Genomic DNA, 21,595 nt, shown 5'->3' with positions numbered 1-21,595 from the left:
GCAGTTTATTCAGCGTAAGGCGATTAACAAGCGCGCGATTAATTCAATGGTTATTTTACATATTGATCAATAACAAATTGCAAGATTTGAGATTTCTCTTTCATTCGAAGATTGTATATAGGTATTTAATTTTTTTCTTTTTTTTTTCTTTTGATATTACATCTATATATTTGAATTAATTGATAAAAAAATGAATTGTAGTATAAAAATGTAAACTGTTTGGGCACCAAACAGAATAAAGATAACAATGAAAATTGTAATCTCATTAATACATAATAGATGTAAAATCAAGTTAATTAATTGGCTTATTCCTCGAAAGCTTTTGTTTATTTGTTGTCATTTACATGTACATGCATTCACTTGTATAAAATATTTAAAGTGCAAAGTTTTCTATTTTTTATATGATTTTCTTTAATGAATTACATGTAAACAAGAATCACAGGTTCTTTGATAAAGATTATTATACGCCTCGCTAGAATTTTCGAATGTTACATTTTAATTTCCAATATAATTTACTTTCTAATCTTTAGAAGATATGTCAGTTTTAAGAATTAATTTCTCGGAGTTCGGTTGTTGTTACTTAAACAAGAAGTTTGCTCCAAAAAAAGTTTGAAATGTTATTAAAACTGCTACTATATAATCTGACGAGGAGCATATTTTAGTAAATATCTTTCTAAATATATATACAAATTGATATTTTCGAATTCTCAGAGCGAGGGGATAAAAAATCAAAAGCCAAATGTTACACGGTGAACGTGTCAATTTTGAATATCCTCCTTACAAGTGCACGATGCATGAAGATAAGAATAGGATACGTGATATGAACGTACACGTGGACCGCGGTGGCTGACAATGCAAAGTAGCACAGCCGACGCAAACTGTTACGATTTTATATAGGAAACGTGTGAGAAAGAGAAAGAGAGACGGCCCCGTCGTTGACAACTCGCAAATTGCTTTCCTTCGAGCGAAACGATACGCGCGCGGATCGGTCTTTTTCATCTTCGGTCGACACCACTTTGACGCCGTTGAATTTTCAAACGTGGCTAGGGGGAAGGACAGACTTCTTCCTTTTCGTCGCTTCCCCCTAAAAGCTCCTGGATATATCGTTCCTCCTCGTCTTGTCGTACCTTGGTCCAAGTTTGTCCGCAAGTCAAACTGTCAGGATCGATTGAAAGTTCGCCGCGAGCGTCACCAGACAATTCTCCAGGATGGGAATTGACGGTAGCGTGTCGCCGTGATCCCAAATATAGCAAAGGATTCCCTACGTAAAGAGAGAGAAGAGTCCCGAAGTCTTGTTCAAGCGTGATTGTTCTTGAATGTGCAAGTATTTTCATATAAAATGAAAGAGAAGAGCCGGACCCTCCTCAGAATCGGAGTATCGATTCATTTTAGATATTTCTCTAATTATAGCGAAGACATATGGATATCTATTATAATAGATTATAATTCTTTTCGCCCGTAATATACTTTCGCCTCTTTTATACGAATTATTCACGCAGATTGTTCGCAAAACATGTTTTGCTAAGATTCTATAAAATATCTGTGTGTTCCAGATTCAAACACGCGAGCATTAAAATAGATATAAAAAAATTCGCCATACAGTCTCGGTTTTTATTTTGACCTATGACCGAGTATCGTACACGTGTATTCAAATTTATACGTATAATCTCTCTTTTGTCGCGGAAAATTAAATGAAAATTTTATGAAACGCAAAGCGAGATTTTGTTCGATGAGAATCGGGGTTAATAATTATAATGAGATCGATAAAATATGAAACCATCGCGATCGAAGCGTGTAATTGGTGACTTTGTATGAAAGTCACAAAAAACTTTTCTGGCTACATAGTCTGTATTGTAATGTATTGCTCATTCTTTTGCGATTTTTGAGAATTTCGATAGAATGACAATATTATATATATTTGAAAATTTTATGCAAGTTTCTTTAACTTCTCCCTACCGTTACATAACGATAGCTAACATCACATGAATATAATAAATTATACATTTGAATTGAATTTTCTTTATTAAGAAAATTCTTAGAGTTAGAATTTTTCTATAAACTGAAGAAAATCATTATTAGTGAAATTAAAGATGCATAAAAATGAATAATAAGAAGAAAGTAAAAGCTTTTTGCTTTCTTTATTTAGAATAAATTTCTTTCAAACTTATCGCTTATATTTCTTTATTTATTATATTTATTTGACTGCCATTCTTATGTTTTAAAACTCAACTTGATGACAAAATAATACGAGATGACAGAATTTGGTCTGGATTTTTACAAGTCACAGACCAAATTCTGTCTGTGATAGGATACATGTAGATAGGACATCGAAGTACAATGAAGTTCGGAAATGAAGAATGAAAGGGTGATGAGAAAATAGCTATGTAGGTTGGGCGCGCGAGGAAAGCGAGAACATCAAAGGACTTTACCGATTGGGTCGCCGAACGCAATTAAAACTTTTCTACTTCCACCAGTTAATTTGTCTTTGTTACTAGCGTGATGGTGTCGCACTACCTTTTGTTATGAAACGCCGCTTATTCGATCTGCTTTTTTGACGCCTGCTGGAAACTCGACAGCCATTTCTGCACACATACACACAGACACACACAGTTTGACAATCGAATATTCCACTAAAGACAAAGTGGAACACGGTAATATCGAAGTTCTTATCGATTGATAAATAATGCTTCGTTCCATTATAAGTTTCATCTATATAGTTATTTTTATTTTCAAATTACCATAATACGTTTGTTAAAATCAATTAATCAACGGATATTAAATTGCAAAATTGTAATACATTTATAGTATAATAGCATTGTAATAATATAAATAGAGCTAAACTCAATCTCGAGATCTAATTTTATTTTACGTTCACATTGGTCAGCAAGACAAATCTGAAAAATCTCTTTTCTCCTCACATTTCATAGAGTTCTTTTTTTTATTCATGGCACAGCTGGTTGCTTTCGGTGACGGCTGGCCTGTCGAGAAGTCCTGAATATTCTGGAAGGGTGTTTTGATGTAGAAGCGATAAAGGCAGAATCAGCGAAGAGCAGAAAGTTCGGACGCGCCAGATGGCCGTCTTTTCTTTAGTCCGCTTTAGGGGTCCGCAAGCAGGGTTCTTGTCAACGACACGTTCAAAAATCGCTTAGCCTTACTAGATAAGCGGTCGATAAAGGATGAATCGGGCTGACATACGACGTAACATCCGTTCTTCTTCACCGCTATTCGATTTTTTTCTATGGCACAACTTGATGAAAGGCCGTTTGCGGTTTGCGGTCTTTCGACAGCTTTTTACGTCCCGAGATAACCAGACAATCTCGGGTCGGTCGCAATCTCCGGGAGATTGAAGTAATAGGTTCGAAAAGGTCAAAGAATGTGTCAGATTATTTTTTATCCATCGTTTATTTACGCGGCAATTTATTTAAAAAGCGGCAATTTATTTAAAAAATAAACGATTGATCGCAATTAATTATTATTGATTCTGCGCAAAAATAAAAAAAGAGACTATCTCACAGCGAAATATGTCGCTCGGTGATAATAATGTCGTAAAATCGCACGAAATTGGAAAGGATGCAATTTTGTACATGGAACTCCACGTTTGAACACGATAGAATTATAAATGCCGCACCCTTTGCATCGAGACATATACGAAGAATTCTAATAACGCGTGCACAAGTCGATACCGGAAATAGAGGTGCGCCTGTGTTTCCCGACAGCGACATTCTTTAGTTTCTTTCTCTCTTTCCCTCTCTTTTCGATTCGTATCACGATTTCGTTTTTAGACGCCAACGTTTTCTCTGTAAAAGGAATTCTTCTTATGGCTCCTCCTACGGAGGAAAAGAACGCGAACGGCGGACTTTTCCTCTTACGTTCCGCTACAAGCCGTGCTCGATTTGTCAAAGGATGGCCGTCGTTCCTGACGTAAATAAATCCGTGCACCTCTACGCTCTTACAGTCTTATCGTGTTCGCGAAACTCATTACGCGGACGGTTTAAACGAGCTGGATATTCGCATTAGCTACAGCCTGGCTGTATTTCATTTACAGGTAGTGGCGTTCTATCTTTATTCAAGGGAGATCACGGTCGAAAGTTGAAAGAAAACCTCGTGCTGTTAAATGTAGGATTTAACGTTGTTTAATTATTCCGACGATTCCTTTACGCGTTTGACGCGAAGAGAGATTTTATGTACAGGAAATCTGTTTTAATACTGTGTTAGAAGATAAACAATTTAAATTATATATTAAGTTAATTAGATTAAAAACTTATTTTACTAAATTTTTTTTATAAAATTCAAAATTATATCTTTATTTTTTATATAAAATATATTTTTAATGCATATTTTTATAGCTGTGGCTGAGACGAATTATAACAGAATTTTGTTGAAAATTATTCATGTTTAAAAAAAAGATTAATTTTTTGGAAATTGACTTTGCAGAAAATTTTAAAAATAATTTTTTACACTTTACTTATATTTCATCATTACACATTCTCGATTATAACATTAATTTGAAGATACTGAATGTACGAATGATAGGATTAAGAAGTTTTGAATAATGTACCCATAACTAACGTTCACTGTGCTTAAGTTAACAAATCTAATTCGTATTAGATGACACGAAGCGACATTAGAACTTCTACTCACAGTTTTAATGCTCGAGAACCGTCTTAATGATGAGAACCATCTAATATGTACGTACGAGTTGGTGTTACCGTATACTCTCTCTTCAGTAATTCAAACATCTCGAAAGTTAGTAGCAAGTATAGTTTACTCTTGTATAATGCGTATCGATTACTTTACTGGATCTTAAGTGGATGCTTAAATTTAATGCCGCTCTTAAAGGTATCGATATCTTTATCGATACAAAGCTCCATATTTCGTAGCATATATAGTATCACATTATAGTAACAATATATATCTACACATATATACGTATATATATATATATATATATATATATATATATATAAAAGAAAAAAGATTATAATGTAATTAATTATATTATTATAATAGAATAAGGAATTAATTGCGTATTAATAAATTTTACATTAACCATTTTTCTACAAAAGAATAAATTTATGCCCAGTTTGCATAGTTAATATAGTTACGCCTATTTATCTTGTTTTTATTATTAATCAAAATAATTATTCTCGGATATTTCGAGTTTGAGATGATAATGATTATAATTAGAAATGCACTGTGTTGCGGTAAATAATTTTAATCTTGTATTTCTCTCAGTTTTCGTGATTTTCTTTTTCACATGTAAAGCACATGTTTGCTCTTTCAAAGCTTTATTAGTTCCTTAACCTACTTTTGAACAATGCACGGATACATGGAATGGCTTGAAATCGATGATGTTTCTCAACAGTGTTTCGTAATCTTCCATAAACAAGGCTACGAGAACAAAACATTGCTTGCTTATAACTGTAGGAATTTTCTGAGATTAGAATCGCGATAGCGTAGATTTTTATCGAAATCTCTTTTTGCGTATATTAATTCTCGATATTATATTGCAAAAATTCGAATGATAGAAAGTATCCGATTCTGCTATGCATTACTCAATCATGATAAATTCTGTTAAAAAAGCTTAGTTTGGAATAATCATAAGTTTTTGAAGCGTTATTTAGAAATATCTGTGACAAAAATATATGTATATTTATCAACATATATTATACATATATGTACATGTACTGATGATTATATGTGCCAATAAAATCTTTGTTCCATTTTTATTACAGTTTTAAGAAGACTTTAGTACAATCTTAATTTAGAAAGTTGTGACTGGGTTAAGAAAGTTGCGATAAATGATAATTTCGCGTAATATCTTCGTCGAAGAAAAATCTGCTTCAGGTGTCTCCTTTAAATTCGCTTCGTGCATTTTGAATCAAATTATCCTGTCTCTAACATTACGTAAAATAACAATTAATAGAAATCTATTTTTATTTCCGATAACTCTCGTACGCGTTTAGCATATTTCTATTACCGACAACCGTGACGGTGTAGAGCTGGAAATATCGGAAAGTTTTAGAGGATTGAACTCAAATAAGACTAAAAGACGCGAATAATGGTATTCTCTCTAAGTTCGTTTTCCAATTCCACCAACCTCCTGCGTCCCAGAACAATCCCTTTGTTCTTTTGTTGAATTTCTCCGAGGTATCGTTAAAGCTACACTCCGGAAGCGTTGTCAAGTGAAAAATACACATACATAGATACTTACGTGTGTATATTTATGCGTGAATACACAGGATACATCCTAACCGAATTAATAAACGCAAGAAAAGACATGAAATAAAATATCAGAATATTGTAACGAAATTGAAAAAGATAAGAATGGGAATAAACGTAAAAAGTAATGGAGACGTTCAATGTAGAGGATAAGGAAAGAAGACAATAGCAGTAAGAAAATGAATAATAGAGAAAAGAGAAAAAAATTAATAATTTGGTTTGTTCGCTGCTAATGTGGCACTTTATTCAGATTTTTTTTCATCACGGCGAAAATAATTTTAAAAATATGCAACTCAAGTTAAAGATATAATTTATATAAGCTTATATAATTTACAATATAACTCGAGAAAAAATCTATAGAAATATAGAATATAATTCTATTCTATTTCTAATTTTATGTATTTTAATAGAAAAAAACATATTGCAATAATTAAAATACAAACTTACCAAAAATACCAGGATGTACACATATATTGAAACATATATGTGGCAGCATATTAAAATATAAAATTACAAATACATTAAATACAGAGTTACGGATAAAAAAGTGCTTCGCCGCTATAATATATTCATTTCCATCGTCCCGAGAGAAAGAGAGAGTTTGATTCAACTCCTCTGTTTTCTCCCGACATCCAATTTCCATGCCATTAAGGAGAACCTGCCCCATATACACGAACGGATTCTCGCGCGGGTATCTTTTCTCGAAACCGTGTTTAAGACGAGCTACCGATGATGAAAATACGTTATCAGAGGAATGACGAGCGATATCTTTCGGATAACGATGCACAGTTGCTTTTAACTTAACACGACCGTAATTTACGGACAAGTGGACGTGGCCGCGGTTTCAATAACGAGCTTTCAAGCTACGTTGCATTAAATTATAGTCGTGCGAGCAGATGGAGGTGATTAATAAGCCGTGCAACAAAGCCTTCGCGCTTGATGCAACATAACGATGGAGCGAAAGGAGAGAAGAAATTTTGACGTTTATCGATTGTATGCGTATCAAATTTTGCGATTTATTCATGCTTATCACATTTATTTTCACTCCGCTTCACACTGTACACACATTAAATGTATTAATTAACTTATACATTTTGTTCACAAAAATTAATGTTAATTGTTTAATCAACCTTCGCCTGAAATTGATAAAATCGAAATTAATTTCCGTTACTGATAACGAGTTTTTAAAATATATATACGTATTTTGTAAGGACGTTTATATTTAAGTTTTTGTTTTAAGAAAATGTGAATCAATATTAATTTTTTTTTAAGTGTCATTATCATTTATGAAATTAATTTACAAATTAAATAACTACTAAAGAAAAATTCAATACTATTATAAATTTTACTGTTTAATTATTTGTCATACATTTAACAAAGTTGTATAATTAAAATTTTACCGGACAGAAAAAATGGAATTTATAAATGGTGCTATATAAAGAAGAGCGCGTACGCTTTTACCGATATATTAAATCGAGTAATGTACTATAAGAAATTGGAAAAACGTATCGTTTGTGTAAAATGTTCTTTGCGAAACATGTTGGCTCGATGATACGTGCGAACGATACATCATCATCCTCCTGGCAAATGGCGGGTGTAAAACTGTTTTCGCCGCGGTATTGGTTATTAAAGAGGTACGATAAATGCGAATACAATGACGTTGGGTTGTAGGGTTGATAAACGATGTTAATAATCGGGCGAACGGCGAGCAACGTAAAATCGGATTACACGACGAAGCAAATTTCCCTTTGTTGCACGACGAGCGTGAAATGTGAATTGGGGTGTTCGCGTGTTAACGGTTACTGCCATCGTCACTGCCGTGTGTGGCGCGATTGTCAATAAAGAAAAAGAGTTATATCGGCGTAACGTCGGTCTCTTTTTCGTTGGCTGATGTTGCGAACCAACTGACACACAACTGGATTGGTTCGTAACACACGACCAAGCAAACAGAGGCACATACAGATATATTCGGGAGTATATATATTTATATCTTTTGAATATCTGAAAACTAGTGAGCGAAAACTAGCTAGGTACCTCTCTGTAGATATCTAGCTTGAAAATAACTGAAATCGGTTATTATTTCGAGAATTATTGTCACTCTATGACAGTTTTCTCGTCCAAATCGTGTGATAAGAAAGTAAAGCTTCGTAATCAGCAATGACCATCGGTATTCTTGGACAGGATATTCGAAATCTGCGTCGGAGATGTTCCTTTTCCTTGAACTATAATTCTTGGTCTAAATTAGCCGAGAGGATTCGAGGGTTTTGTGCCGCTTATCTCGATTGCTCCTTCTTTCTTGGCCGCTGCTTTCTCTCTCACTCTCTGGCGTGCCAACGAACATTGTTTTTTTATGGGCAATCGAAGGATTTAGAAAAGCTGAAACTGAAGCATCTAGATGCTATCTCATTTTGAAAAAATATCCGCGCTAAATTCCGACTAGTCAATTTGCGGAATCGCGTTATCCGCATCTCCGTTCGGTGTTAATTAACAAAAAAAATTTATATATAATTAACCGCAAGTTAATTTAACGTAATCGCATTTTAATTCACTTGAAAAGAGAGCAGCTGTAGTAACTCGCGACTCGACGCTATAGATATAAACACACGCTCGATAAATGCCGACGAAACTATGTCGCTTGATAAGCAAAGTTTGTGAATTTTTGCCGTAATGAATCTTCCGCGGTTGGCCGCGCTTTTAACTTCTCATACTGTGTAATAACGTACTAGGTACGTGTTATGTTAGCCAAGATGATGTAAGAGCAGCAAACACTTTGCGCTGCAATAGCATTAGTGCACGAGAAACTCATTTATTCTGACCTTCTGAATGGCTGCCTTCAAACGGTAAAGGCTAAAGCTACAAGAGTGAAATGCAACGATAAGTGTCGTGTGCTTCAAATAAGTTCGGATAAAATTAAATATAAAATTGAAAATATACAAAGTAAATATAAAAAATATTCCGTACTTTTTTGCGAAGAATTTTGTATATAGAATTGTGTTCTTACGTGCCCATTAATTTTAGAAAAAATTTTTAGATCATTTATACGGACTAATTTCTTCGGGGTATAATAATAATTTTTCAAAATTATTACAAGATTCCTTCGAGAAAGCGTCTTTCAAGGAAATGTCAAATTTCTCGATTGTCACACTCACTTATAGAGTACTCACGTAATGAAATCTTTATAATACGTTAAATATAGAGTTATTAAATTTGAGATTGATCTCATAAAGTTGGGTTATACACATGGGTAAGATCATTTTGCGATAGCATTAGCACGTTCTTTCACGTTTATCCCTTTTTTCGCGTTCTTCTTTCTTTTCTTTCGATCCGCGATTCAATCTTCGAAATTTTTCTCTTTTGCGATAATAAAAATTGTAGTAGATTGAAAAAAAGAGATATAGATATACGCTTAGCGTTATTCTTTTAATAGCCTGCGTCAAGCTATAAAGAGAGGAACATCCCTTTCCTCGTCGACGTTCTCATAAATTCTCGTCACGCAGAAGCGATCCTGAGGGATAACGAGGTTAAATACTGCCAAAGCTTCACGCTATCAATTGCGAACGTTGCGCTTTTCTCGCGATTCTCTCGGCTCCGTGAAAAGTTGCTTCTCTCAAGAAAAAAATATCTTGGAGAAAAAGGCGTGAGAAAAATATGTGACTTATAAGCTCGTCGAAAAAGCATCTTCCCCGTTTTTTAGCTTACGTTTGATTTCTTCAGATCGATTCAGCATCAATTTATCAGAATAACACTTTTTAAATAAAAATTATATATAATACATTTTGTTTTATACGTGTCTAAAATGCACATATTAAAACTTATTGATTGAAATATAATAATGACTGTAAATATTAAATTATAATATTATCATCTTTTTTAATCCAAATTACGACGTGAGTGGTAAAACCACAAACGAGATGTCCGAGTATAAATATTATTGATATTTTACGCAAAAAGTTACCTCCGTTATTTTAAGATTCTGTTTCGCAATATGCTGTGTACGTCAGTGAAATCCGTATTATCCCCATCGAGGAATCAGCTTCTCGTAAAAGAAAACGGGAAGGCAACATTGTTGGAAAGTACTTTTCGAAACTTCGTAATGGAAGGATTCTGTATTTTTACTATCTTTGTTCGATGCCTCGATATGATTCCATTTCTTGCTTCATCAAAACTATAGCTGGAGTTCTCAGTTTCTACCTTTAGCCTTTCCCCGCTACGTCCCTTTTTTCGAGATTAAATCGCGCCGGTACGTTTACAATCTTACGTAACTTCCCTACAGATTTTTTGCGCACTTTGCGCGCGACATGCGACGATCGTTTCCAACTATTCGCACAAAGTTTCGAGTTTCATTTCGGAAAGTTTCTGTCGACGCATTCACTCGGGATTTACTCGTGTGCGAATTGCAATCGAAGGTTAAGTGTTACGGAGTTTAGTACAGTTTGAGTATAGAATTCGCATAGCAACTATATTGCACTTTACGTCAGATAAAATTAATTTATTTCAATTTTATAATTTCGTCTATTAATTATTAAGTATTAAATATCAATTATTCAATACTAATCATATTGTAAAGATTATAACGTTTCAACTAATGTTATTGTAAACCGTAGATAATTAGTATTATAATAGTAATTTAACAAATAACATAATCTCGTAAATGTTAATTATGATGAAATTAATCCGGACAGGGAGGAGAAGTTAAAGTTAGGGAAACAAAATCAGGATACTTTGATTATTTCCTGGACATTTCATTTTTAATATTGCGAGAAATCGAATTACATTGAGAAAAGTTTAACTTTCGTTATTGCGTATAACCCTAAAATTTATGTAAATTTCCTTCGATAACACTTCTAGCTTTGTGTTTTATTTCATTTCTTTTTAATATTATTTATTCATTACGCGAACATGTGTAATTCAACCTTTGAATAAATATTAACGTGTAAATTTTAATCATTAAATGTTTGTAAAGATTATATAATGCGTAAATAATATGTGTATTACAAAGCGTAAATAATTACACATAGCACAAATTGGTAAATAATAAAATCTCGAGATATTAATCAAAAACAGTTTGCTCGATAAAATATTGAGCACGAGTATGATTTTATTCGAGTGTGCGTATATTTGCATGCAAAAGTAATACAATATGTAATGGAGTTTACATGAAAAGATAAACATTTAATGAAAATCCTTGCATGTTGTGAAAGAAATATATGGTTTCTATTTCGTTATAATAATAATATGATGTAAATTTCTATGATGTAAATTTGTAAGTGCCTGTATTTGTGTCTATATGATAACAACATGTATGTAATTTATTCACGCTGGAGATAAACTATGTACTTTAATGAAAATTCTGATTGTTATTCGGGTAATTTTCATTTTTCATTACAGAATTCCAAATCGATATCTTATTGACAGCTATAAAAAATATAGCGACAAGTTTTGTGTATATATCTTGATAGTGCAATTTTGTATATATACCTTGCTTTTTTTTACAAATATTTTAATTTCCGATATTCTGAATTATATTAAATCAAACATAACTTGAATTACATTTAAAAATATTACCAAGTTGTTAGAGAGGTTAATTTAATTAGTCGTTAGATTTTTTTTAGTTAGCTATATACATATTTTGAATTTACAGTGAGCCGTTTTTATTACTTAAGTTCATATATTGTGCTTTTTATTACATATCAAATCTACGGTTAACTACAATATTTTTTTTTCCTTTATAAAATTATTGTTTTATAGATTAAGTGGTTCGTGCATAATACTTGTGATAGTATTTACAAAGTTGATATATTTGTACATTTAACAAAGCGTCTATCTCGCGTTGTCATGTCGTTTAAAAGAATAATACATTATTGAATTACACTTGATGGATTTTCTATATATAATCAATCTTCGCGTTGATCGAATCAATAACGACACACGATCCGTAATTTTTCAACAAGACAACAGTGCTAGTTAATCTTACGCTTCTGGGATTATCGATATTTACGATTGTTCGTTTGCTCGAATTCCGGATGCTTTTTTCTATCGGTTCAACGATTGAAATGCATCGATTACTTCCGATTCTCGTAGAGCAGCACCCACGCTATTGTTGTTGCGTGCAGTAGTTAAACCCGACGTTAACGACACCGTTTTGCGATTGTAAAAGGCGCGGTATCGCGATTTTTCCTAGCGATAAATGGGACATTTACACACCTTGCAACGAAAGATGCTTACAAAGGAGGGGCTCGTGATTTAAAGAAAAAAAATATTACGTTCAATTTATATGCGTCAACATCGGGCTATCAAGTTTTTATGTCTGCTGGAAAGATCTATCTTTTTTCCCTTTCCTTTTACTAACCTACGCAGGATATTACTCGGAATTACGTAGAATTTATTTTCTTTTAATATAAAAATGTGTCCTTTGAATTATAAACGATCGAGAGGGAGTATAGGATAAGCTACAGAGATGAAAATTTAATCTGGCAATTAATTGACGGAAGAAGCTTGTATTTATTTTAGGGTTTCTTAGTTGTCAAAATATCTAGAATTAAAAAGTTGAACACATACACATATACAATTCTGACTTTTGAAACCCGAAAGATGTTTTTGATAAATATTGCTATTTCCGTCGACGTTTCGCAATTCTATGATTATTAATTTCGTTATACTCGCGCAAGATCGGATCGCAGTATCTCATCTGAGATAATTACGCAACACTATCGTATTATAATTATAATCGCATATGCAGTGTGTTTCAAAGCAATCGCAACGTATATACGTAATGTCCGATTCGGTGACCGTAATTACTAAACGCGGTCACGATATCCACTTGTCGCGCTTTCAGGGATGCAAGTCCCGTCCGTATATCCGGAATATATACGGACATTAATATGGTTGAGTACGAAATCGTAACCACGCTCACGTTCAGGGGGTGTTCCCGTTATTATCACTTAGCTATTACGCGCCGCGGACGACCGTTGATGCCGATATATTTGATTACACAGCCGTGACTATCCGTTACACGCTTAGCCTGTCCGTACGCTTTCCTCTCGAGTTTGCCCGTTGCGATAATTGCTAATGATACGCTCGCGGGAGAGAACTTTAAGCGTTGTTGCGTGAACCGCCATCGCGGACAGAGGACAACGATAACAGTCGCCATTAATCCTGAAGCGCGTCACTGCGTGTTGAAAATAACGCCCGTCGTTCTATTTAATTTAACGCTATACCGATAATTTTAGCACCACGCTGAGTGTTTTTGCACCCAACTTTTACGGATTTTGTTTTTATTCGTTTACATAACAATATATTTATATACATATATGTGTGTGAAAATTGCATTTTCGGCGTTTTATTTAACGATACTGATATAGTTATTAAATCAATGTAAATTTAGTCGACAATTTTTGATGCATGAAATAAATTATTACATCATTTAAAATTTATTATTTTATAAAAATGTTATTATTTTGCAAAAATACTCAACAAAAGTATTCAAAATTTAATATTAGATCGTATTTTTAATTTCTTATTTTTTAATTAATTTTTGATAGATTTAAGCGGAGTTTATATTTGAAATTTTATCTTGATATTTAAATTAAAAACTAAAAGCTACGATAAAATAATTATATATATTTTTGAAAAAAAATTGTAGAGAAAAATCAATTATTTAAGAAAAATTGTTATCAAAATCTGTATCGTGCATATTATTTTTGCAATTGATTTTTTCATTTTAACCAAAAACTAGAGATTTCAGCGTTAAGATAAACCGCCGAGTCAGTGCTTAAGTGAATGCCGTAATTCTCCGTCCGAATGTCCCTAACCGAGATCTGCATATCTGACCTGAAACTCGGGCGGTGACTATTGACGACGATGCGACTGATTGCGGGACTATAACCGTTATCGCGTAGGAACATTAACGTTTCACAGCCGTAACATAGTCGTGGTGGTGGTTCGACGACCCACGATGCTCCCTGACGTAGCGCGCAGCCGGTCCGCCCAGTGCTTGACACTTACTACTGCCTGATCGCGGATAGCTACGATGCCTTACCTGCTGCTGTCAACATTATCACGTACTATTACTACTGGGCGGCCGCTGCGCCGGCCGGACCCCACCGCTTGTCAATGACTACTGATATCGAGGCGCGCGGCTTCAATGCCGGGAGCCGTAACTGCTGTAATGTTCATTGACGGTTCTATTGGCGCGATCGGGAAATCTATTGACCTGCATGCGGCCAGGAGTTAGATAATAACTATTGTTTCGCGCGGTTTGCTCGGTAGCTTGTGTCCGTGAAATTAATTTCTCTAAAGTTATACTTTGAATTTTTATCACGCAATTTTTAGTCACGTGTAATCATGGGCATCCGCAGAAGAACCCCCTCTTGAAATCGCTAAAAAAATTAAGCATTTGCTTTATTTGCATATTTAATATAAAAAAATGAAAATATGAAATAACAAATTTAAAAAAATTAAATTTTTAAAAATAAAGCAAGAACAAACGATAAGAGACAAAAATTGTAATTATGCCTACCCCTGGAAAAAATCCTACGGACGCCCATGCGTGTAATCACAATTTTAATCGAAACGTGCTATCTAGGTATCTGTGTGACTAAAAAAATCAATTAACCATCTCAAAACTCAAATATTTCTTTACAGTAGTAAATGTATGTAGCATACGATTTCATTGCATTTTGTTGAATATTTTTTAATCAAATTAATTTAGTTTCCTTTATACTATGCAATTGGAGTTGTCAAGGGATATTGTTATGATGCAATTGTACTGTAAAAAATATTCTTTCCGTCGAGTACAGTTCTTATATTACAAATATTTAATAATCTTAAAGGTTACATACACAACCGCAAACGAAGAAGATACTGTTTGCCTCTTCGGAAAAGGAATAATATATATATATATATATATATTTGGATATTGTATATATATTCGAAAATACATATATCCGAGATTTCAGTATAGAAAGTGGATGTATTCGACTCGGTGGAATGATTTATTGGTATCTTCGCGTACGCTCTCTAAGAGTCTCTCTCTCTTCCGTCTTTCTCTTTTGTTCTCTAGTATCATTCTAGTGTCTCGAAGAACCAATAAATCCGTCTCTGAGTAACCAGAAACGAAGTAGGATAACGCCTTCTGAAGATCGCATGCTCATCCTCTTTTCTGTTTTCTTTTTCAGAACCTGAAGAACCAGATCATGACGACAAATGTTTGGGTGGAACAAGTGAGTAAAATATTGTCTTTTTCATTATGCATATTAAATTTGAATTAATCGTGTACTCCTAAAGCCCACATGTGATATTTTTTGATGTAATCTTGTTATTTATATAGAGTAAAATTGTGCATAATTATGCACAATTTTATGTATAAAAAAATTAAAATGAAAATTAAAAAATACTTATATATATTTCAATTTAAAAGAATTTATTATACAAAAAACAAATTTACATATTTAAATTAAATAAACTATAAATGCAATATTTTATAATATTGCCTCTTTAATGTTAATAGTTAATAATTTATTGTTAATAATTTATTGTTAATTGTATAATCAGTTGGTTATTATCTATGCGTATGTTTATTTTATTAGATTATTTTATTATTATTTATGGGTTACTAAAATAACTATAATTATCATTATAATTGAAATATTTATAGTAGTGTCTCTAGGAATATTGAAAGATTGAACGGAGTTTATCGTATTTCAATAATTAATTAGTAATTAATTTGAGAATTTAATAAAATATGCAAAAGATATTCACCCTTTCATGAATTATTCGCACAATATATCGGTTCGATAATATAATATTTAACATTATCGATTTTCGATACTTTTCTCGCAAACTATACGATATAACTATTTTGTTATTAATAAAGCGGCAGTAAAAATTGCTTATAATTCGTGAAGTAAAAACTCGTAATTTTTCATAATTTGCAAAAATGCTTTTCCTCTTTTGAATATAAAATTTGTTTATCGGGAAAGTATTCACAAAGAGATATAATATGTGCTGCGAAAATTTTACATTTCTATGTGCGAAGGACGAGATTACAAAAGCCGACTGCCGAAATTTGGTTTCCATTTTCGTGAGCTCTATACACGACACGATCGTATCGCTTTGACTGTCAGATCTTCCCACTCGACATAAGGCGATGGTTTGGAATTTCAAAGCAGACGAATTTCATTCACGTTTGTCGACGACGAAATCCGAATCGGCGCATAGCAGTTGGCCTTTATTGACGTGATGTCCTCCTCTTGAATTCGCGAGAATAATTCCGTGACACGATCGTTTCTCGTCTGTTCGAATTTAATCCGTTTTGTGCTTCTTTGAAAAATTGTGCTATATCTTCTGTATGTTTTTTATTACTCTTTATTCACTGCTGCATAGGAACATAAATTTTGTTTTGATCTTTACAAAACAATAATTTATTTATTTTTATTTGTGCTTTCTATAATTAATTATGAAAATAATTTTTTTTAACCCTGAAAAGCTTTCGAATGTAAACAAAGAACTTATGTTTTCACGAAAAACTTGTGAAATATTCAGATATACGTCTACGATAATTTTTATTTTTAAAATAAAAATAAGAGTATGGAGAAAGAAATGTATATATACATAAATTTATTCAGGTTAAAACTTGTATGTAAAATAACGTAGAAAGTTCTTTATATTTCTATTTACTATTCTGTTTTAACAACATTTTTTTCGAAAAAGTAAACAGTTTGCATAAATGCATATATTAACAAATAGCATTCCTGTTAGTATTCAAAGATATAATTCGTTTCAAGCGCGTGTAGGGTAATATATGTATACTTATCTCTACTTCTAACTGTATATATGTGTACAATTTTATAGACATTCTCAGTCACTGAAAAATGCAAAATCTCTCGAGGTAAAAAAAGCGAGAGCGTGACGACAGACGGTGTTACAGAATGATGTTTGTTGAGGGAATCTTTCTGATTTGGTTCAAGACGCGGAATGTCAAAAAGCTTGCTTTGCCTTTCTACGGAATCTACAAGCGATGGGACGGGATCGGTGGGATGCATTTTAATTGTAAAGCAGCTCGGGCGCACGTACTTGCCCCACTCGCGGATGCAACCCTCGTCTTGCAATGTGGAAAATTTAGAATTCTCGAAGAGTCGCCGCGTCGGCCGACGCCTGGCGACGATCCAAAAAAGTTGATACCGTGGTAGAATGGATTTCGTTGGAATGTATCTGGATGCTTGTTGGTTGACTTTGGTATAACTTTTTGCGAGCGTTCCAACTTTTTCCGTACGTGCAAGGCAGAAGAGAGAGAGAGAGAGAGAGAATTCCAAATGATCGAGCTTACTATTGATTAAGAAAAGTGGCTATATATAAATTGCAGCGTGAATCGAAAATGTAAGAATTTTCTTTTACGATTGATATAATAATTCGCATTTTATTCTATTAGAATAAATACGAAGCATTTTTATATTTTATAATATATGAGTTTCAATCCGTTTTCTCATTGTGAATTTAATTTATCTTTTGTTTATTATTTAATTTATTTTATTGAATGTATTTGGATCTTTGCAGATCTAAATAAAAGATTAATTTTTATGTTGTTTTATTTCTTAAATACTCAAAGCTTATTAATATTAAAAATATTGTTCATTTCTATAGAATACCTGTGATTGAAGTTCGCTTTCTGTTTCAAATATTATACTTTTTGTGTGTGTGTGTATATATATATATAATATTTGAAACAGAAAACGAACTTCAATCACAAGTATTCTATAGAAATGAACAATATTTTTAATATTAATAAGCTTTGAGTATTTAAGAAATAAAACAACATAAAAATTAATCTTTTATTTAGATCTGCAAAGATCCAAATATATATATATATATATATATATCTTGATCGTTGAAAATGTCACGTAACATTCTCGAATCTTTGTAGAGTGTAGAGAATTTCCGTTGAGCGACCTTGAATACCGGAACACGGTTAGCCGCGGACAATAAGCCTTCAGTAGACGCGAACTTCCTGAAAGTTCGGCTTGGAAAGTTAAACCGTAGGCAGAAGATCTCGATTTATATCGGGCACTTCCCGTTTTGTACGGAACTTTTTTTTGCTGTTCCTCCTCCCCCTTTTTTCCTTTTATCCGCGTCGTCGGTTCGTTACGATCGTTTGTCAGTGTCGATAAAGCGAGGTCGGCGATCTTCCTCTTTTTTTCCTTTCTTTCTGACGTCGACCCGCAGAAACGATAACGGACGAGTTTCCCTCCGGCGTCATGTCAGTCCGCCGATGAAGTGGCACTCCTTTATCAGAGTTTCGGAATTGCTCACGATTACTGTTCGCCGGAGAGAAGCGAGCATAGGAGAAGAGAGAAGACTGACAGTCTGAACGACACGCTTTGATGGGTTCGGAAGTTTCGCGATACACTCGGGGAAGTAAACAGTCATATGTTTTTCTTGACAGAAAGTCCCTTCTAGGGTGGGCAGAGGGAAAGTTTAATCGAGAATCGTGCGACAGCAGCGGTCGTGTCTTGTTTGTATAAAACAGAGAAGATATCATCTTCATCTTCCGAAGACAAATTGCGGAGTCGATGAAAGCAATAGGGAAAGAGGGTGACAATGAAGAATCTTGTGATCGGAATAGGACAAGGGCTAAAAGGAAATATTTCTCTCCCAAGCTGGTTATAATTGGGGGAAAAAGAGGAGGCGGACAGATACCAGAGAAGAGGACGTTTATATCCATTAGTGGCACAACTGCGCGGCTTGCATAATCGTCATCGTGATCAATTTCGATTGGATTTATCGTCCGATACGGGCGCGGCCGCTATTATTGATATTGTTAGAATAATTACAACGAATCGAAGAGAGAGACTATTCGATGCACGCGCGACTGGTTGGTTCGCGGGCTCCGGCCTATCAGCTCGAATTTCATCGTCGATAGGAAATCGTAATCGACTGTGTGCGCGCCATTCGGAATTGCACGACGCTCAATTACGATACGTGCGCGCAAATTATCGACTCCATCGAAAAATTATTTAATTGGGTTATCGTTCGTATCATTACTGTCGCATCTCGTTCGCGCGCATTCCGAGAGATAGACAGAGATGAGAGAGAGGTTTTCAATTCGTCGTCTCACTCTCTATTGTCGAGCACCGACGGAAATCGGGCTGAGTTCGCGACACAGAGGGAAACCGGGAGAGTCTCTGGGCGAAGATATTTATACTATAAATATATATGACGGGGATGGAGGCGCGCGCGCGTCATAGGGAAGTTTCCGTATTCTTCCTGCTTACCCTTTGTAACTGCAATGTAATATAAGTAGAAGCTCCTTCTCTCTCTTCCCCTTTTGTTCATTAACCGATGGCTCGTGCCGCACTTAACTCCTCGATAACACGAAGAAGACAGCGTCTTACAAAGAGTCTGAATAACGAGATTCAGCATCGCGTCCGCGAGAATTTCTGTATAGCAATATAGGCTTTTGTCGCGTCGTTGTTATGTAATGTTGTACGAGTCATTTATACGCGAGTTTATCTCGTCCGTTTTGCGCGACATTATCATTTCTAGTATGCCTTATAAAAATGAATATGTTCAAATTCAATGTTTATTATATAATTATATGAATAGACTATTATATAATTATATGGTTACATTAAATTATATTATTATATAATTGTATGATTATATGAATGGACGTATAAGTATACTTCAAGTTCTGGAATGTTTGAGTTTTATTAACGAATGTGGGATGAGAGAGAGAGAGAGATACACACGATTTGACACTCGAGCACGTTTTTCCTACCAGTATTCGATGCACGACTTTGCGTCGAGAATGAAGCAAATATTTTACGAGAGATGTCGAGCAACGAGATTACTTATACCCGACAAAAAAAATTAATTCCCTGAATACGTGTGTTATTTTCTCCGTGGAAATAACACGCGGTCGACTTAGGGATTATTATGGATATGTACGACCCTTCCAGCTTGTTCAAACGACAAGGGTAAGATGTCCGCATCGCGCGTATTTATTCTATCTGCTATATTCTCTGCCATTGTGTGTTGTTAACCGAGTTTTGCGGCTTCCTAATGTCCGACACGGACGATTGTCAGCTCTGCCAGAAAACAAGCCGACAGTTTCCGTCGAGTCGTGCCAAGTTTTCTCACTTACTTTGGTAACAACGGGATTTCTTCCTATCCTCTGCTGCTTGTTTTCCACCCTGCGCGAAAATGTTCTGACACGAACTCCTACAGGAGTTAAAAGATTCTATCTGACCCGCCGCGCGAGAGAAAGAAATGCTGACTTGAGATATCAGCGGACGATCTGTGCGATGCATTCGTATGATCTCGAACGATACAATCCCGCTATTTCGTTGCGAACGTTATTTTGTAGACGCAGATAAAAAGGAAAAAGTATCTAAATTTATTTTTAACATGCATTTTGAACCTTCTCAGGAATGTACGCATATAACATTTTATTTTTAGATAAGAAATATATGTCGACTCTCAATATTAATAATAATAATAATAATATATAAATTTTAAATCGGCCAATAGAGCCCAAGCGCGAAAAATTAATTCTTCGGAACTGTATCTCTTGGTTTGAGATTACCAAGTTCCATATATAAATTAATTTCGAACTTATTTTATTTTTATATTATTTTTTAATAATAAAAAAATATTTATGCCAAGATTAAATAGTTGCGGGTTCTTTTTTTGTTCTAGCGCAGGTAGAAAGATACACGTTTTTTCCTATCGGAAACAAGCAATACTTGTATTTCAAAGCTGCTAACTCCGCAATTCTGTTATCAACGATAACAGTTCTGCTGGTGGCTCGAAAAAATATTGTTGATAAAATTGCAAGGTAAAATTCTCGCGCGTGCGCGAAATTGTTCCGGTTTTTTTTTTGTTTTTGCCCGCGAGCTTTTTTTTCGCAAGAGCTAACGTGTGGACGGTGCGTTACATCTGGCAGGCTAAAATCTGAAAGCGTCGACGAAACACAGCCGTGTGCCGCAAACGGTGCGCAATAATCGACGGTGAATTCCGCTCTTGTATGCTACACACTCGCTTTATTCCGGGCGTCGCATTGTAATGGAAAGAGAGAGAGAGAGAGAGAGAGAGAGAGAGAGAGAGAGAGAGAGAGAGAGAGAGAGAGAGAGAGAGAGAGAGGGAGGATGTGTCTCTTCACGAACCGAAAAGCTTCCCGATTGTCAATCGCGTGATACACACACGTGACTCTTCGGTGGTCGAATAAACCGCGGCGCCGGTTTGCTACTGTGTGTGTTTAAATTCTCGCCCTCTTCTTTGAAATCTCTCTCGCTCTATCTCTCTAGTTCTCTAGCTCTCTGTCTCTCTTTACGCAGGATACATCGACAAATCCTTTGGGCGCCGCGCGCGACAGGAG

General features: G+C 34.5%; 1 protein-coding gene across 2 annotated transcripts in view; it reads left to right on the top strand.

The window, feature by feature from the left end:
• The window catches only part of nAChRalpha1 (nicotinic acetylcholine receptor alpha1), a 125,026-nt gene that overhangs the window by 78,347 nt on the left and 25,084 nt on the right, over nucleotides 1–21,595 (top strand). For both annotated transcript variants that reach the window (XM_029303081.2, XM_029303079.2), the window contains exon 3: nucleotides 15,399–15,443. In XM_029303081.2, coding sequence (XP_029158914.1) covers nucleotides 15,399–15,443 — 45 coding nt within the window. The remainder of the gene's footprint in view (nucleotides 1–15,398; nucleotides 15,444–21,595) is intronic.

Source organism: Nylanderia fulva, unplaced genomic scaffold (assembly GCF_048542155.1).
Source record: "Nylanderia fulva isolate GAGA-0341 unplaced genomic scaffold, ASM4854215v1 Scaffold1, whole genome shotgun sequence".
Classification (NCBI taxonomy): Eukaryota; Metazoa; Arthropoda; class Insecta; order Hymenoptera; family Formicidae; genus Nylanderia; species Nylanderia fulva.
Note: the sequence above shows the minus strand (reverse complement) of the source record. Positions and strands in the feature narration are given on the sequence as shown.